The sequence below is a fragment of the Marmota flaviventris genome, chromosome 2 (genome assembly GCF_047511675.1).
Source record: "Marmota flaviventris isolate mMarFla1 chromosome 2, mMarFla1.hap1, whole genome shotgun sequence".
In the NCBI taxonomy this organism is placed as follows: Eukaryota; Metazoa; Chordata; class Mammalia; order Rodentia; family Sciuridae; genus Marmota; species Marmota flaviventris.
In genome coordinates, this window is record NC_092499.1 from 198,941,249 (window position 1) to 198,959,070 (window position 17,822).

The window sequence follows — 17,822 nt, forward strand, 5'->3', positions numbered from 1 at the left end:
GCCCCGTCCAGGGCTGGGAACCGCCCTCCCCCATGGAAATGCTTCATGGGCGGTGGAGAGCGGCTGGCCCAAGTCCCCTGGAGACCACCCGCCTTCACCCCGCCACAGGATCCCCGGGCTGCACGTGTCCACTACCAAGGGCAGCTCCGGCCCAGCAGGGCCCTTGGGTCGCCTCTGCAGGCGCGGCGGTGGGTGCCCCGTGCTGTCAGGCTGTTCCTCTGTCCCCCTGCCCCCCGCAACCCCTGGGCCCAACACGGCGACACAGCCTTCAGGGGGCCCAGCACAGGGGTCCGCGAGGGCCACCGGGAGCTGGGGCAGGTGGGCAGCCCTGGCCTGGGAGCTGCCCCGTCCTCCCCCACCACTGGAGACACTCAGGCTCCGGCTGCAGCAGGCCTCTGCCAACCCGGGGCCGGGGCGGGCTCAGGAGAGGAGGTGAGGAGGGGGCAGGAGTGGCCATCTCATGTGGTGAGCGCTCTGGTGGCATTTCTGGACACAATCCCGTCCCGAGCCTTGGTCGAGAGCGTCCCTGCTGGGCGGGGAGGGTGAACAGGCAAGTGCACTGCCACAATCCGGCCATCGCCCTCCTGTGCCGCCCCCTGCCCCTCCCAGGGTCCGGAGCTCCTCCAGCCCGGCCCACGCATGGCCCCCACCAGGCGCCTTTGCTCGAGGGTAGTGGCAACCTCGGCGTCGCTCACTCCAGTGGTCAACTCAAAGTGACCTATCAGGAGATGACCGTGAAATCCATCTTCTCCCTGGTGACAGTCAGGCCGAGGAGCTGAGCCAGGCAGAGCGGCGGTCACCGCCCACTGGCGGTTCCAGGGGATGGATCCCCTGCCGCGCCCACCGGCCGTGCCCTGCTGGCTCCCCGGAGGGCCCTCGTGGCCTCGCGCTCCTCCTCTGCCCTTCCTGCTCCCCTCAGTCCGCCCCAGGCCTCCCCCCACTCCTCCTCACCCTCCCAACCTCAGTCCCACCGGGGCCGACCTCCCCCAGCTCCCGACCCAGGGCCCAGGCGCCTGCTCAGTGCCCCCTCCCCGTGGCGACCAGGTGTTCGATGTCAGCGTCCACCAGGAGACTGCGGAGCAGCGTGGGGCCCTGACCCCGGGTCTGCTCTTCCTAAGTCGTCTTCAGGTCCGTGAAAGGGACCCAGAGGCGTGGCCGTGCCCCAGCTCTCTTTCCCCTGCACGCCTCTGACCCACCAGCATATGGGGGCCACTTGAGCCCCACTGCTCCATGCCACCATGACCACCCAACTGGTCATCCACTGAATCCCCAGCCGCCTCCACTTTAACCACAGCCAATCAGCTCGTGTGGTTCCTCTGCACAAACCCTCCCAGGTGGTGCAACCCACAGGAAAAGACCTTCAGGTCAAGCCACCTCCACGCGTCTCTGACCACATTTTCTTCTACACACACCCCCACCCCACTTTGGCACCACAGAGTCCATTGATTGCCCACCTTCACCCCCAATGTGCACTGACCTCAGGGCCTTTGCATTTGCTGTCCCTCCATCTGGAATGCTGCTAATGCACAGCTAGCTGCCCGCTCCGGCCCTCACTTCAGATCTCTGTTCAAACAGCATCTTGATAGCGGAGCCCTTCCCTGAGCAGCCTGTATGAATGGTCACTTCAGTGACAGACAGATGATAGGTAGCTAGAAAATCCTACCGCCCCCTCCCCTGCTTGCTTCTCTCTGAAGCACTTACCATCCCTGACTTTGTCTTAGTTGGTTTTCTGTTGCTGTAACGGAATTCCTGGGGCTGGGTTATGTATAAAGAAGTTTATTTTGGCTCACGATCCTGGAGGCTGGCAAGTTCAAGGACAGAGCATGGTACTTGGTGAGGGCATGAATCCATGGGAGACGGTGGGAGGGCAAGCAGGTGGGCACCCGGGATAATATGACGGGGCTGCCTCTCCTGTAACCCCTGCTCCGGAAGTCACAACCCAGCCCCTGGGGAGCTGCCTGAATTCCTGGTCACGACCTCCCGGGTTCTTACAAACCCCACCTCCCAACACCCCACAAACGGCCGTCAAACGCGTTTGGAAGGAACCCCCATGTTCAAACCGGGTTCAGTGTCCGGGCCCCTGCCTCGCGGGACAAGGCCTCCAGCCATTGATTTTCACTGGAACAACACAGAGTGGGGACTCATGCAGGGTGGCGGAGCTGTTCCTCACCGCGGGGTGAGGCTGAGGGGTGCAGGGCAGGGCTCAGCTCTGACCCCACCTGGGGATCTGTGCTGAGGGTTGAGACCTGTGCCCGGGAAGGCCACCCACGGGCACGACATCTCACAGAGGGTCTCAGGAGAGCTGGACACAGCCCCGGGGCTCCAAGCCACCCCCAGGCAGACGGAATGCCAGGACAGGGCCTGTAGTTGTCACCTACCAGGAAGAGCAGCTGGAACAGGGGGAGGGGGAGGCGGAGGAGGCCCAGAGTCTGCGGCCGGCTGGCGGCTGCCCAGAGTGGCCGAGAGCTGGCAGGCAGCCAGGGCACGTGGCCCAGCCCAGGGAGGACCTGGCCGCTGAGGTGCAAAGGCCCAGGTGGGAGGAGAGGTGAGGACATGTGGGCGGGCCGCCCCCAGAGGAGGGTGCTGATGGAGCAGGGGGCGCCCCACCTGCTAAGTGGGGCCCAGCAGTGGGCTGCGTCCACCCCAGGGCACCTTTGCCCATCCCCCACAGGTGCCCAAGCCCAGGGGAGCCAAGTCCTGGGTTCGAGGCGGCTTCGGACAGCCCCAACTCCACCTTCCCCTCTGGAGTGGGGACGCACCCAGGCTTTGCCCCAGGCCGCCCTTCCCCAGGTCACCCTCTGCCTGTCCTCCCGGGGCCTGGACTGCAAGCGGCATCTCCGCAAGGCCCCGCCTCTGGACCCGTCTCCATGCTGTTCCTCTGTGGGGAAGCATTTTGTACCCAGTCTCTCCTCATTCTTCCATTCCACCAAATGCCCCCTGCTCTGAGGACCCCTCCCCGGGCCTGTCCACAGCGACACTCACCCCTTCCATCATCCTGCCGTAGTCTTCTCCCGATGCCTACCTCGCCCTGACACCATGTTGTAGATTTGTCCCGTCATGGTCGGTCCCCACCCCCGCCCCAGAAGGCCAGTCCCACAGGGGCCCGGGCTCTGTTCTGTTTACTGCCATGTCCCCAGGGCCCAGCACAGGGCCAGCGTCAGGGAAGCATGGTGAATATTTGTGGGAAGAGTAAACGCGTAGCCAGAAAAGCTGTGCCTTCTTCTAATTACTGACTGGACCTCACTGTCGCAGGCAGAAAGACGATTTTAACAGTCTGCTGAACGCGTGAGGGAGTGAGCCCAGTGCGTTTCTGAACCCTGCTTGCAGTGGACACTGGTGTTTGATGAATGAATGAATGATCGAGTACAGTGCCCCTCCCCCCCTTTGCAAAAGGTATTATAAGCCAAGACATGGGGGAGGGAGAACCCTGGGCCTCTCCCCGGAGCCTGTCCTCCGGGTGGGGGGGCAGCCCCGGCCGCCCTCGAGGTCCCCCTCCTTCAGGGCCTCCCTCTGCATCCCTGCGGGGCAATGACAGCCCTGGAACTGACTGTTGGAGCGGGGTGAACAGTTCCCGCAGCTGCACAGGGAAGTCGTAAGCTCCAGGAAATGAAGGCCTCGGAGCCCACAGCCCCCTCCTCCCATAACTCCAGCCTCGTGACGCCAGCTGGGCCGCCGTCATGTGGGAAGGTCCCCAGGGGCGGCAGCACAGCCTGGGGACTGCAGAGTGGGCCACAGGGTGGGGGAGCTGCGTGCCCAGACTCACATAGCCCGTGGGGGTCAGGACAGGGAAGAGGGGCGCTCATAGTGGGACACGGGGGGTTAGTTCAGGGTACGGCCTGGAGGGACGGAGGGGACAGCGGGCTCAGGGCCCATTCTCCCCTGCGGACCGTTGGTGTCCACCATTACCCAGAATCCCTCACGGCACCTCCACCTTCAAGCCAGGCCTCCAGGCCCTGAAGCCCCTTCCATCAAGAGTTTCCAGAGCCAGACTGGGAGGAGCACAGGCCACAGCACCCTCAGAGCTGCTTCATCTCTTCCCTAGAGATTCAGGCCACTCCCCTGGTCCTGGCTCAGGGCAAACCGGCCCCCGCCCTGGTCCCTCTGCCCAGCCACCCACCTCGGGTTCCAGCCTCACTCCCCGCGAGCCAGACCACTCCCGGCTGGTGTGTGCGCCTGCCACCAGGATGCCACCCTGTTCCTCCCCTGCTCAGAAGACCCCACCTCCAGGAAGCCGCCCACCCCCCCACCTGCCTCCTACCCGAGTGCCACAGGCCTAGGTGACCCACATACACACACTGCCACGGGCCACCTGGTATTCGGGTTGTGACTGGAGGGTCTCCCCTCCCACCCCACCAAACCGCAGTCTATTTGCCTTGGCTCCCAGCATCCAGTCCAGCCTGGCCAGGGCCGAGGCGGGGGAGCTGAGCCGCTGAGCTGGGTGGATCCGGAGGTGGGGGCGCAGGAGAGGGGACTGAGCCCCTCGCCTCCCTGGCTCTGGTCTGTGCCTGAAATTCCTCCATTAGAGCAGCATGGCTGTCCCCTGTAAACACCCACATTAAGCCATTATTCATCATTAGGCTTGAGTAGGCGTGCGTCCCTCAGATCCTTTCTTGCTGAAAGTGGGATCTGATGGAGGGAGGAGGGAGCGAGGGATTGATCTGTGGACACTGCTGGCCCGGGGTGGGGGAGGAGAGGGGTCCAGACTCAGGGAAAAGATTTCTGGGGAAAGTGGACACACTACAGGCCAGCGCAGAGGGGTCGTGACCTGCCCAAAGTCACCCAGGACAAGGCCTGCAGGGACCCCGGTGCTCCATCCGTCTGGGGGGGCAGAGGAGGTGGTGACTTATCGCAGGCCTTCCCGGTCCCTGACGTGGCTGAAGTGGCTTCTCATGCTGCAGTGGGAGGGCAGGAGGTGGGGCGGCAGGCTGGGAGCGGCACGCGGCCCCAGGAGGCGGGGTCTTGAAGACCCCTGTGAAAGTTGCAGAGGGCTGGGGGGCTCTGGGCTGGGCCAGAGAGATGTCGCCCAGAGGCAGGAGGAGCAGCCCGAGGCCCCTGTCCCCTGGGCCTGGGGCTGCGAACAGTGAGAAGAAGCTGGGGGGGGGGACTGTGAAGAAGGGGCGCAGAGGGGTGGCAGAGGGTCGGACAGCAGGGTGGGCCAGCAGGGACAAAGGAAGGGTCTAAGGCTAGGATGGGGGCTGGTGCAGGTAGGTGGCCCCGACACAGAAGCCCTGGACCGTCTCTGTTTCTTCCGCAGGCTCTGGATGGCTCAGGAGGCGCCCTAGTCTCGGAAGGATCGGAGCGGCTCGTCCTCGACCCTCTTGCTGTCTGCCTGGGGACCATGGCGCACCGCGCTGCCTGCTGATCGGCCGGGCCGCGGGCGGGACGGGCTGCTGTCCATGCCTCGGCGCGGCTGCCCCGTCCCCCAGCAGCCGGACGGCCCCGAGGCTGGGCGGCCATCAGAGCCGCGGGCCGGTCGGGTGCCCCGTCGGGGCCGGCGTCCCGGCGGCCACGCGGAGGCCACCATGTGACGCGGCGCCCCTGCGTCCTGCGACCGAGCGGTGGCGCCTGCTGCCTCCCGTCCATGCTCCCGGGCCGGCCCCGCGCAGCCAAGCATGAGGCCGCGGCCCGACGGTAGGGCGCTCCGGGCCGGGGCCGCGCTGTCGCCCGCGCTGCTGCTGCTGCTGCCTCTGCTGGGTCGCCTGTGGGCGGCGGGCAGCCCCGCGCCGTCGTCGGCGCCCGGGGCTCGGCAGGAGGGCGCGCAGGCCGGCCGCGTGAAGCGCGGCTGGGTGTGGAACCAGTTCTTCGTGGTGGAGGAGTACACCGGCACGGAGCCCCTGTACGTGGGCAAGGTAAAGTGGGGCCCCACCCCGGCAGGTGCCACAGAGCCCGCCCCCGGCCCTCCCTGCGGCACCCCTCCTCTCAGGATCCCCTGCCTGGGCACAACCCGGTCATGAAGCCCCCTTCTCCACCGCCCCAGCGCCGGGCTCTCAGCCCTGTCCCTCTGTCATCCAGGAGGAGAGAGAACAGTGAGGGGTAAAGCCAGCCCATCTGCCGCCGGGGGCGAGAGGAATTTAGAAACAAGATTGCAGATCGCCTCCTGTCACAGACATGCTCTGGTCACTTTGCCTAAAAGGCTTCCATGGCTTTCCATCCACCTGGGGTCAGCCCAAGTTCCATCCATTGACTACAGAGATCCCTTCTCCTGCAGCCCCCTCCTGCCACACCAGGGTCTGGTGCCCTCTGAAAGCCCCTACCACTGCCCTTGCTCCCTCCCGCCACACCCCACTGCTCCTTGCTCTCCTCCTCCAGAGCGACTCCTGCAAGAAGCCCCCCCCCACCACCACACCAGCTCAGGCCAGGTCCCCACTCCCTGCCTTTCAAATCCCTGTGTCTCCCCTCATCCCACTTTAATTATGCATGTGTTTGCTTGATTGTGCAATTAATGTGTTTCTTTCCTATCAAGCCATGTTTGTTTTGCTCACCTTTAGATCCCCAGTGCACAGACATTAGCTCACCAACTGCTCATTAAAAGAATGAATGAATGAAGCTACCTTCTCACGCCCTGGGTGTGCTTGCTGTCTGGCTGAAGGTCTGTGCCCTGGGAATGTAAAGGACTGAGAAGGACTGGCATTCATTCATTCAATCCTCCTGGGGCTCAGGTATGATGCCGGGGAGGCAAAGGTGCGTAAGATCCAATCTCTGCCATTTGGGGCTCCCCAAAGTGACGGCGACGCCCTGGTGGATAAAAAGTCTCACGAGCCAGCACCTGGCACTGATTAGGCACTCCTTAAATGGTCTCCATTGCCTGGGTTTTGTTGTATGAGTAGGAGTTCCGCAGGTTGAGGCCTGAGGGAGCCTGGCTCGTTCGGCCATGGGTCTGCAGTGAGGTGTGGAAGTGACAGGTGGCTGTGACTGCAGGGGGGAAGCAGGGCAGTGCCCAGGGACAGTGCTCTGGCTTCTGTGAAGACCTGGTGGCTTCCCAGGAAGTAGTGGTGGCCGTGGGAACACAACTCGAGAGCTTCCTGCAGACAGGACTGAGGTTTCCAGGTGGGGCATTTCTAAGGCTCGGGAGTCAGCTCTTCGACAGGACGGAAGGAGAGTCTGGGAGTCAGCCTGCAGGTCTGCCTCCGGGAAAGCCAGCTCTGCTCTGGGTCTGGACACCCTTGTCCCCGTCCTCGGCTCCTTTCCTCTCCCCACATGTGGCTGCAGTTGACCGTCAACATGGAGCAGAGAGCTTCAGCAGGTCCCAGCCTGCTGCTCAAGATCACCCAGCAGCCTGGCGACAGAGCCCGGGACTGTGGACCCCCACCAGGGCCGCGCGCGAGGGAGGGGCCTGTGCCCACTGCAAGCCAGGCAGGCGGCTCAGATCACGGGCTTCGGGGGCAGACACCCCCGGAGGAGGCCTGGTTCTGCCCTCCCATTCCTGTGTGACCTTGAGCAAGTTACTGCGCCTCGCTGAGACTGTCTCTCCCTCTGTGGAAGGGGGGCTCCGGGCGTCACCTCCGGAGGTTGTTGAGGTTGAAAAGAGACCTGAGCGTGAGAGCGCTGAGCCTCCGGCTCGCTCTGGTCATCATCGTTATTTCTTAATATTCACCTACAAAGTGCTTGACCCTTGAGCTGCAGGTGGGAGTCGGTGCTCCCTTTGGGGGCCAGGAAGCTGAGGACAGAGGGGCGGAGCCACGCAGCAGGCAAGTGGCCCACTGGCATTTGCAGCTGCGCGAGCTGGGGTTTCCGAGTCGCAGGTGAGAAGAAGCCACCCGTGGCCTGACCGTCCGGACTGGCCAAAGGCCTGCGGTCCAGGGAGACCCCAGAGAGGCTGGGAAGGACCCTCACACCTGCCCAAATGTCAGAGGAGGAGGCCCGGGTCTGCAAGGTGCCTCCCCCACGTCCACAATGAATGAGAGACCCGCTGCCCGCCCCTGGCCTGTAGCCTCTCAGCAGCACGAACTAGTCTGCTGACCGCGGAGGGAGGGTCCACATAGAGGGAAAACCAAGGCTCCGGGCTGGGGCGCCTCATGCCAAGGCCACACAGCAACGTGGCGGCAGAATCAACCATAAACAGGTGCCCTGACCCCCGCTCCGTGCCCACTCCATTTCCAGCCCCTATTAAGCCAGGGCCTTGCCTTTTCTGACCACGACCTCTGATGTCCCCACTGCTGTCCGGCCCCTCCTCCTCCTCCCCCTGGGGCCCCATTCTGCACGCTCAAGGCCACTTCCAGGTGCTCACACCCAGGGTGCACCTTCCCACGCCCTGGGCAGCCTGGTGTGTGGCTGGGGGCTGACGGCTCCACCCCCAGGCCCAAGCCCCAGCTCTGCTGCCCCTGATCTCTCTGGCCATGTGCTTAACCTCTCTGAGCCTCAGTTTCCTCTTCTGTTGAGTGAGCCTATTACCAAGACCTCCTCAAAGGGCGGTGGCGGGAGAACAATCAAGCGAGCACCCATCACAAACCCAGGAGAGCCCGGTCCTGCCCTGCGCTTGCTGATAGTTTTCATCCTTCAAGTCCCACCCAGATATTTCCAGCCCCATCAGCACAGCTTCCACGAACCCCGCCCCAAGCCCAGAGACATCTTGGCACCTCGACATCCTAGTGTCTCACCACTGATTGCAGGAGGTGGTTATTAGCCCACCCTCCATCTGAGGGATGTGAACTTGGGCTTTTAAAAATCCACCTGGCCCCTTTCTGGGCAGCTGAGCTCAGGTGCGTACAAGTGCCTGTGTGTGCACAACACGTGTGCACCACGCACACTCGTGCTGTGTGCTCCTCGCTCTTCAGGAGAAAGGACTTCTCCATGGTTTCAGTGAATTCACTGTTTCCTGTCCCCCCACCCCAGGGAGCCGCTCTGAGCACCGTCCTTGTTGAATTCCAAAGGTAGCTTAGCAACAGAGCCCTGCGGAGTGAACCCGGCCCAACGGTAACCTATTTTACAAACGCCTCCTCCATCCATCAGTCACCGCCCGGCTCCTGTCGGCACCCACAGGAGCCGTCGGCCAGCGGTGGTTGGCGGTGGTTGGTGGTTGTCACCGAGGCCGGCAAAGAGCCCCCTCCCAAGCCCTGCCCGAGGGCTTCCCCTGGCCTCCCCCCCCCCCCCCCCCCCCCCCCGCCTCACCTGCCCGCAAGACCACCCCCAGCAACCTGGCAGCATTTCCATGAAGCCTGGGCTCGCACTAATCCCCTTCCAAACTGTAATTTCCCCGGAGGCTTCTGTTAGCTGCATGTGGATTTTGTAGGATTTTTAATTTTTTGAAAAAGATAGAATTATGGGGTCAGCACTTATGACCAACTCCTGTGGGCGGCGAGATCTATTTTAGATATACGGCAGGATTAAAGTGGGGAGGAGAGCAGGTTTAATTAAGTTGCTAATATTTAAAGAAAATTGATGAACTCCTGGTTTACGAGGAGCGCCCGTGTGAGCAGACCCCCGCGATCCGGGAGGCGTTTTATGTGATTTGCTTTCCGTTTAAATCCCGGACTCATTTTATTTGCGTAGTCGCACTGTCCGTTTAATTGTCTTTAATAAGGAAAACGTACCTCTGCTCGCATTTAATTTTGATTTAATTAGGAGGAAGTAATTAATGGCCTTGTAAATCCCATTTTTCAGCCCCCCTGGGATAGGAAACCATCACTCTTGTGTTTTTCGTGGTGTTTATGATGGAAGGCCGCCCTGGGGGGATTTCTCCTCTGGGGCCAGCCTTGCTGGATGCACTGTTGAGAATCCTGGGTGCCATGTCAGATGGCCTCAGGCTGCCTTTAACAAAAGCTGTGTGGCTTGAGGTAAGATTTGGACCCTCTCTGGGCTTCAGTTTGCCCATCTGTATAATGGGGAGAGAACAGTCTCTGACTCACAGAATCATTATGAGACATCCCTGGGATGATGGTAGGGTCTGGAACTGTGCCTGGATTATAAGAGGTGTCCAGTAACTGTCCTTCCTGGTCTAGATCCAGTGTGCCTGGATTGAACAGTGACTGGGTCCTCCCGAGGTCAGTCGTGTGTCATTTCTCGTTTATCCCACGGGTTGCCCTGCGCTGGGAGACGGGAAGAGCCATGGGCCCTGCTGTCAAGGAGCCTTCTGTTCACACACACAGGTGTACAAATACACACACACACACACACACACACACCCCTCCCATGCCCCCCACGACGGCTGGGGACAGAAGTCCCAGGGAGTGTGGAACAGAGAGGCGTCTGCGTGGGAGTGGCAGAGCGAGGTGGGGCCTCTTCAGCCAGGTGCAGGGCACTCGGGAGGCCTGCCTGGAGTAAGAGGTGCCAAGCCTGAGAGGCAAGAAGGTACTGGGGAAGAGCCGGGTCCCCAGAGAGCCAGGCTGAGAGTCCATGTTCTGTGTCAGGAGATGGGGAGGACAAAGTGGGGACCCTCCTCCCTCCTGAGACCAGGAGGGGAAGGGGATCTGATCTGCATTGAGCACCTACTACGTGCCAGAAGCTTCCATATACTATCTTACAGATGTCAGAATCTGTGGGGAAGCCACACCAGCCTTATTTACGTTTGACAAACTGAGGTTCAGAGAAGGGCGGCCACTACCCCAGCGCCACATGACCAGTCAGTGGCCAAGCCAAAGCCAGCACACAGCTCCTGACACCAGAGCTGACTTGTGATTTGAGGTCCTTTTCCCAATGGTGGACTGGAGGTCAGAGAGAAGAGGCCACCAATGACCAGGCCTGCTGGGTGTTCGCTCCCCAGCCCCCAGCCCCACGCCTTCCCCCTCCCCCTCCCTCCTCTGCTGCAGACTGTGAGCAGCTCACGGGATTCCCGGAGGCTGCAGAGGGGTGGCCGCCCTTGGGAGTCAGACAGACCCAGGCCCACCTCAGACTCTCCACCTGGAGTTGGGGATGCATTTCACACTTCCCAAAGTCAAGTTCAGTTTTTGCAGACAGCCTGAGGCAGGTCTACACATAGTAGGTGCTCAATAAGTGACAGCGCCATCTTCCTCCCTCAGAGCTGGGGGTCGAGGGCAGAGTCAGATGCTCCCTTTCTGCTCTGGAACCAGGATCCCACCCAACCCACATCCACAACTCCAAACTCTTAGCTCCTACCCGTGCCCGTTGGTCCTGCTGACTCCGCAGTCCCCAGAGAGCAGCCATGGGCCCAGCATGAGCTCCTTGTCACCCTTCACAGAAGAACATCGATGACGTCACCTCTGGGTTCCACTCCCTCCTCCCGGCTCCTCCCTGATAAGTGGTTCCTGTCCAAGGTCTGAGTTAAATAGTCGAGGGCTCCAGGCGGCGGCGGGAGGGAGGGCCACTTGCAGAGAGCTCAGGTCATTGCCAACAGGCTCTCCGTTCATCCCCACCACACCTGAGCCGGGGGGGCTCAATCTGATTTCTGAGGTGGGAAAACAGAGCTCCGAGAGGTGAAGTCACCAAGTCCTCGGCCATGACATTGGTGAGCCGCAGAGCTGGGCGCGCGGCTTCCCACACTGAGCCCCGTGGGGATCGGACTTTCCCTCTCCGTCTTGGTTTCCTCATCTGAGAAAGGGGAAGAGGAGGACCAGCAAGATTATGGCCCCTTCACTGTCCCCACGTGGCACAGAGGCCACCTCGGTGCTCAGAAACGTTCGCTGATTCAATAAGCAGATAACAGGGGGAAGGGGGAAGGTACCCCAAGAGGGAAAAAGTCCACCCCCACCACTGCGTGTCCCTGGGCAAAGGGGCAAGAAGAGCCTAAACAGCCAACAGGAGACAGGACTCGTCCCGGGCAGTGCCAATGATTCAGGGCCCACGTCCTGAGATAATTTTATTGGGGGCATTAAACTGAGTTATGAGGTTTTTACAATCCAGCCACTTATGAGAAATCTATTAACAGTAACTGGACAGGAAGAAGGCTTCTCGGCGGAGCCCAGGACGGGCATTAATTGGGGCAATCTATAACAGGATGGGGACCCGGAAAGGTTCCACCAGACGCCTCCATTTACTCCCCGCAATTTCTGCTGAGAATCAGCAGACTCGCCAAAAAGAGAGAGATGCCCATTAATCGGCTAATGAAATATGAAAATGTTTATGGGCCATTCAATCTTCCAAATGGCACTTCTATAATCCACCTTTCAGACACCACGTTCTACCAGCAGAATTTACACCCGGGCTCCTCCCGCGTGGCGGGGTGGCCTTCCCTCCCTCTTCCTGACGTGATGAATTCATTGGCTCCTGTTTCCCTGCTGAGGGGGCCGGGGTCCATGGCAGCCCACGCTGAAAGGGACTTTAGGGACCGTCTCGTTCATTACCCCACCTCCATGGACGCTTAGAGGGAGCGAGGACCCGTCCAAAGTCACCGGCTTCCTGAGATGGATTTTCCTCTGCTCAGGGCTGCCTGGGAGGTTTGGGCACTGGAGGGTAAAGTCTTGGGTGTTTCTCTTTGCAAGAAAACAGACTTGATGGCTCCTCCCCCAAGAGATCTCCGTGCTTTAAAAGCCGCCTGAGCTCTGGAGCCCAGCAGGACGGAACCAGTTACAGACAGAGATGGTTTGGTAATCATATCAAACGCCGGCTCTCGTTTATTGGACACTTACTATGATCTTCAGCTGCACAGTCAGGTCTAGTGTACCAGTGGTTACAATAGTGCAAACCTCCACACCCACGGCCAGTAGCCCACCTCCTCCCCCACCCCTGCTCTCTGCCCCTCAGACGTCCCCCTGTTCCATCCTCCCAGAGCTCCTGCCTGGCCCAGCAGGAGGCCCCTCAACAGGCAGGGCCCCCACCATGCCAACTGTTAGATACTGTGCATGTCGCTGGTGCTGGGCAGCTGCGAAGGGCCTCAGGGACTCTCTTCTCAGTGAACCCTTCAACTCCTACTTCTCCGACTGCTGGAGTCACAGATGAAGAAGCAGCTCAAGAGAACTGTGACTTGTCAGAGGACACACAGGGCAATGACACGGGAGCCAAGGCGTGCCCAGGCCACACCCCTCTTCCTTCCTGGGGGCTCCTCTGCAGAGGCTTTAGGGTGCAGCAGAAGAGCCCAGGGGGGAGTCAGGCTGCTCGTTGGTGGTCTAACATGAAGCGCATCCTCCCACGTCTCCGATCCTCAGTAGGAAGAAGTGATAATAACGAGGAGTCGAGCCCACTCTAGCAGGGTTCACTTCCTAAAGTGCGGAATGAGGTGAGGCACCCTGCCCAGAGCGCAGCAGGTGCTCCTGCGGTTGCGTCCCCTTCCCTCCCTCTCCCTTCACTCCCGTCCCCTCCATGTGCCAAGGCCCGAGACTGCTTCTCCTTGTGCTGGCTGAGAGGCATGTGATGCCACGCTCACCTGAAGCCTTGTGGGAGTCGGGCCTGTGACCCAGCTCGGCTGCACGTTGGACATGCAAACCCAGAGGCTCTGCCCTGGACTATGGAGTCCAAATCTGCATTTTAGTGAGATGCCCAGGTGACCAGGCTGCACAGTGAGGTCTGAGAAGCCCTGGCTACCCTGATCTTAGAAAATTGATCGTGGTAATGTAGCTTGATGTAGAGAGATCTTGGAAGTGGATATGGGGGTGGGGCTCCAGGAAAGCTCTGGCATTGGAGCCGAGCCTTGCAGGGCCAGTGGATTTTCAGTAGGCAGAGAAATAATAAGGCTGAGGGCTCAAGGTCGGAGCCCAAGGGCTCTACAAGCTGCAAGGAAGCATCTCTGGACTTCCTTTATATAGGACAGGGAGCCACGGGAGGGTTGGGAGCGAGGAAGGATGTGTTCAGACCGCCCTCTGAGGCTGAGAGCTACGGCCCAGGGAGGGTGGGCTGCAGGTCAGGACTGCAGCAGGCGGAGCCCCAGAGGGCTGCTGAGTACCCCAGGCCGGAGACAGGCTCAGATGGCTCTGCACCACAGGGCCATCGGTGAAGGAGGTGCGTTGAAGGAGAGGTGGACAGGAATGGGCCCCCGGGCCGGGGTGGGCGGCAGAGAGGAGCCCCCTCCCTGCCCTCACTCCGCCCTCCTCCCGCCTCCCCAGATCCACTCGGACTCCGATGAGGGTGACGGTGCCATCAAGTACACCATCTCAGGAGAGGGCGCTGGGACCATCTTCCTGATCGACGAGCTGACGGGCGACATCCATGCCATGGAGCGCCTGGACCGGGAGCAGAAGACCTTCTACACGCTGCGGGCCCAGGCGCGGGACCGGGCCACCAACCGCCTGCTGGAGCCCGAGTCGGAGTTCATCATCAAGGTGCAGGACATCAACGACAGCGAGCCCCGCTTCCTGCACGGCCCCTACATCGGCAGTGTGGCCGAGCTCTCACCCACAGGTGCGCTGCGGGAGCCGGGGTTCCAGGGGGAGGCAGGGTGACGCGTCCCCGGGTGCTGCCAGGTCCTGAGTGAAGCCTGCTGTTAGGGGCAGGAGGGACAGGGACTGCTGCCCAGGGCACCCGGTGCAGATGTGAGCAGGTCAGAGGGGCACACCTGTGACCTCAGCCACACCCATGCTCACAGCCTGCACATGGACTCGGTGACACACTCAGACATACACTGTCACTAGTCCCAGGCACAGACACAGCAGCACACCCGGGTGCCACCCAGCCCCATGCACAAGCCCCTGTGATGACCCTGCTCCCAGGCTGCCCCCGCACAGGCAGCATAGGACAGGGCCACACGCCAGCTGAGACCTGGGCCCAACCCTCATGGAGGCTCAGCTGCAGCCAGATGCAGCACAGCCCTTGGCCTCTGCCCCCAGGATGCCACCCCATCTCCAGGCCCAACTATAGAGGAACACCTGCCACCCGCCACAGCCACAGCAGGTCACAGTGGAACAGGACCCAGCCACACACCCAGACTCCACCTGGCACCTGGACCTGGCCACACTCGGCCCCTGCGTAGGGAACAGCCCTCAGGCAGAGAGAGCCTCTGTGCAGACTCCGCTGCCTATGGGACCCAGGCACAAGCCCAGGCAGCCATCGCCACGACGGTGGCCTGTCACCATCCACAGGCAGGTCCGTGTCTCTGTGGGGCTGTGTGCGAGGCTGTGGCAGAGGTCGTAGGTGTGGCTCTGTCCAGGGGTGCAGCCCCTCCTGGGCACAGACCTCTTTGCTCACCTCCCAGGAGGTAGGTCCAACTGGCCAACAGTTGGGGACCCAGGCCCACGCAGAGAGGCCGAGGCCCCGACACAGAACAGTGGCATGTCCCCGGGGTGGCTGCCAGCAGCCAGGGAGCTGCACACAGTCAGATGCACAGAGAGGGAAGCAAACAGTGAAAGGCACATCTACAGGAGGGCGTAAGGCACAGCCAGGCTCAGAACAGGACACTGAGGCTCAAGTTTGGAGGACCCTGTGGGGTCCCCAGACTGTTGTCTGGCCATCAAAGCACCACAGAGCCCAGGGTTCCTGAGGAACTGGAGTCACAGGGTGAGGGTACAGCCAGTACCCGCCGCACCCCTTCCCCAACCTCGTTAGCCACCTGAGAGCCAGCTGGAAGGGAGCAGCGCGGGGGTCCCCGACCACACCCACAGCCGGCTCCCCACAGCCGCGGGCTCCGTGCCGTCTCCGCACCTCCCCGAGGCCCGGGGTCCTTGGGTTCACAAGGCCTGGGTCAGAGGCCGGGGGTCCTTGGGTTCTTGGAGGGAGCATAATCTGTAATCTAAGGATGGGGGGAGCATTTTCTGTGGTCAAAGGATGGGGAGAGGCCGGGGAACAGGTGTGAATGGGCTGTGCGCCTCGCGGGGACACGTGGGGCTGACGTACCCGTGCATCCCACACCTGTGTGCACATGCGTGGCCAGCTGAGGGGCACTCAGGCCTGTGCACGCTCGCGACCTGCCGTAATCTGTTGGAACAGTTCCTTCATGCAATCATGTATCAGATATTTGTTGAGTACCTACTGTGTGCTAGGCACTGGGGACGCAGCAGTGAAAAAGCAGACAGCATCCTGTGACCAGATCCCAGTCAGGAAGACCATGGCACGGCTTTGTCTTTCACGCTGAGCCAGCTGGGGGTCCGCGGAGGCTTCATTTAGAAGAAGGTCAGGATCTGGCTGAGTTTACCCGGATCTCATGGCGGTTCTATGACGCGCAGGCGGCAAAGGCAGGAGCCCGTGGCCCCTGGAGGGGGACATTGCAGTTACCTAGCTGGGGACCCGGCGGTGCCTTGGAACAAGACGGTGGCAGTGGAGGTGCTGAAATGGGGTCGACTTGTGGGTCTGTTTTAAGGTAGAGCTACAGCGTTTGCTAGTAGATTGGGGGTGGGGGTGGGAGACAGGGAAGGGTGCTGTGGGATTCCGGCCTGAGTGACTGAGTGGACGGGTGTCCATTTCCTGAGCTGGAGGAGCAGCTGGGGGAGAAGGAGGGGGAGCTGCGTTGGTTTCCGATACGCCGAGTTCCGGTGCTCCTGAGGCAGCCGGGTGGAGAGGTTTGGAACGGCCATTGAGTAGACAGGTCCCCGAGAGCCCTGGGCTGGGGAGACGCCTTTGGAAGTTGTCGGGGGCAAAGGCCCATTGAACTTCGAGCCTGGCAAGATCTTGGAGGTTAATTTTGTCCCTAGGGAACTGGGGCTCAGAGAGATGGAGACTTGCCCACGGTCACCACAAGCCAGAGGCAGCTGCAGTCCCTGGCTGCCCGGGTCCCCAGCCCCACCCCACCCACTGTTCCTCTGGCCCAAGAAGACAGGGTCCCGTCTGCCCGTGCTCCAGATTCACCTACACATCTGCGCGTGGAACACGCCAGAAAGACAGCAAGAGGCCCGGGCCTGAGGGGCTCGAGCTGCACCTTAGACAGCTCCCCCGCCCGCCCCCCGCAGGCTCTCGGCCTCCTCTCCGCAGCTCCAGGGCCAGGTCTGACTTACATCCCGCTGAACAGAGAGCAAGGCCAGGCCCAGGGAGGAGAGACCACCCTGGTCACGTGGCACGTCTGACGGAGCCGGTTGCTGGGCTTGGCTCCCAGACTCTGAGGGGCAAAGTCCTGGTGTCACCATGAGAAAACTGAGTGCGGGAGGCCAGCGATGACTCATCCCAGGCCCACAGAGCCGGAGGCAGAGCTGAGCCCAGGCTCTGGCCAACGCCCAGCCGGCCGCGTCTCCCTGTCCCAGCTCACCACTTCCCACGGCTGGGCCGGCCACTCAATTTGGACAAGCCGGGGAACCAGGAGCAGGAAGGAGGAGGCAGAAATTAAATCAGTTTGTTTTATTTGAGCAACTTTTTGAAGGAGAAGCAAACCCGGCACTGGGTGCTCGCGGAGGCTCCAGGCAGCTTTGAAAATCAGTCACAATTACTGAGCCTCCTGATCCGGGCTGGGGGGGCGGGCCGACAAGCAGCAGCAGGGTTGGGCAGCCTCGGAGATCAGAGGGAGCAGGGACGCAGCTTGGGACATGAAAGGCAGCAGTGCTCGCAAATTAAACCACTCAGACTTTAAAAGGGAAGGGAAGTGTGCCGGGGGGCCGGGAGCCACGCTCCTGGGGAGGGGCACCCGCCACGCTGGGCCTGGTGCAGGCAGCAGATCCTGGAGTGGAGGGCCAGCCGCGGTGACCGTGGCCGCTCCCTGTGCTCCTCTGGGCCAGCTACCCTTCTGAGCATTAAAGGGGGTCGTTCATATCGTTCACAGGTGTTTATTGAGGGCCTACTATGTGCCCGGCACTGCAGGCTCTGGGGGTCTGAGGTCTACATGCTCGAGCAGAGACAGGAAAGAAACGCCTAAGCCACTAGTGCAGGGAGCAGAACAGGGAGCAGGCAGTGATTTGGGGGAGCGATGTTGTAGGTACAAGGGTCAGGGACATTCGAAGTGGACACTCGATCATAGACTCAAGGAAGAGAACCAAAAAGCTCTGGGAAATGGTGGTTTTCCAACCCCACTGTGCTCCCCAGTTACCTGTAGAGCTCATGAAAGCATGAGTTGCCACCCCCCACCCCGGGGTTCATTTGTC

At 61.3% G+C, this 17,822-nt stretch overlaps 1 protein-coding gene across 1 annotated transcript in view; it reads left to right on the forward strand.

Moving 5' to 3' along the window:
• Window positions 1-5,612: 5,612 nt before the first annotated feature.
• The window catches only part of Cdh22 (cadherin 22), a 59,776-nt gene continuing 47,566 nt past the window's right edge, over window positions 5,613-17,822 (forward strand). The window contains exons 1-2 of the mRNA XM_027954351.2: window positions 5,613-5,849; window positions 13,932-14,226. Coding sequence (XP_027810152.2) covers window positions 5,613-5,849; window positions 13,932-14,226 — 532 coding nt within the window. The remainder of the gene's footprint in view (window positions 5,850-13,931; window positions 14,227-17,822) is intronic.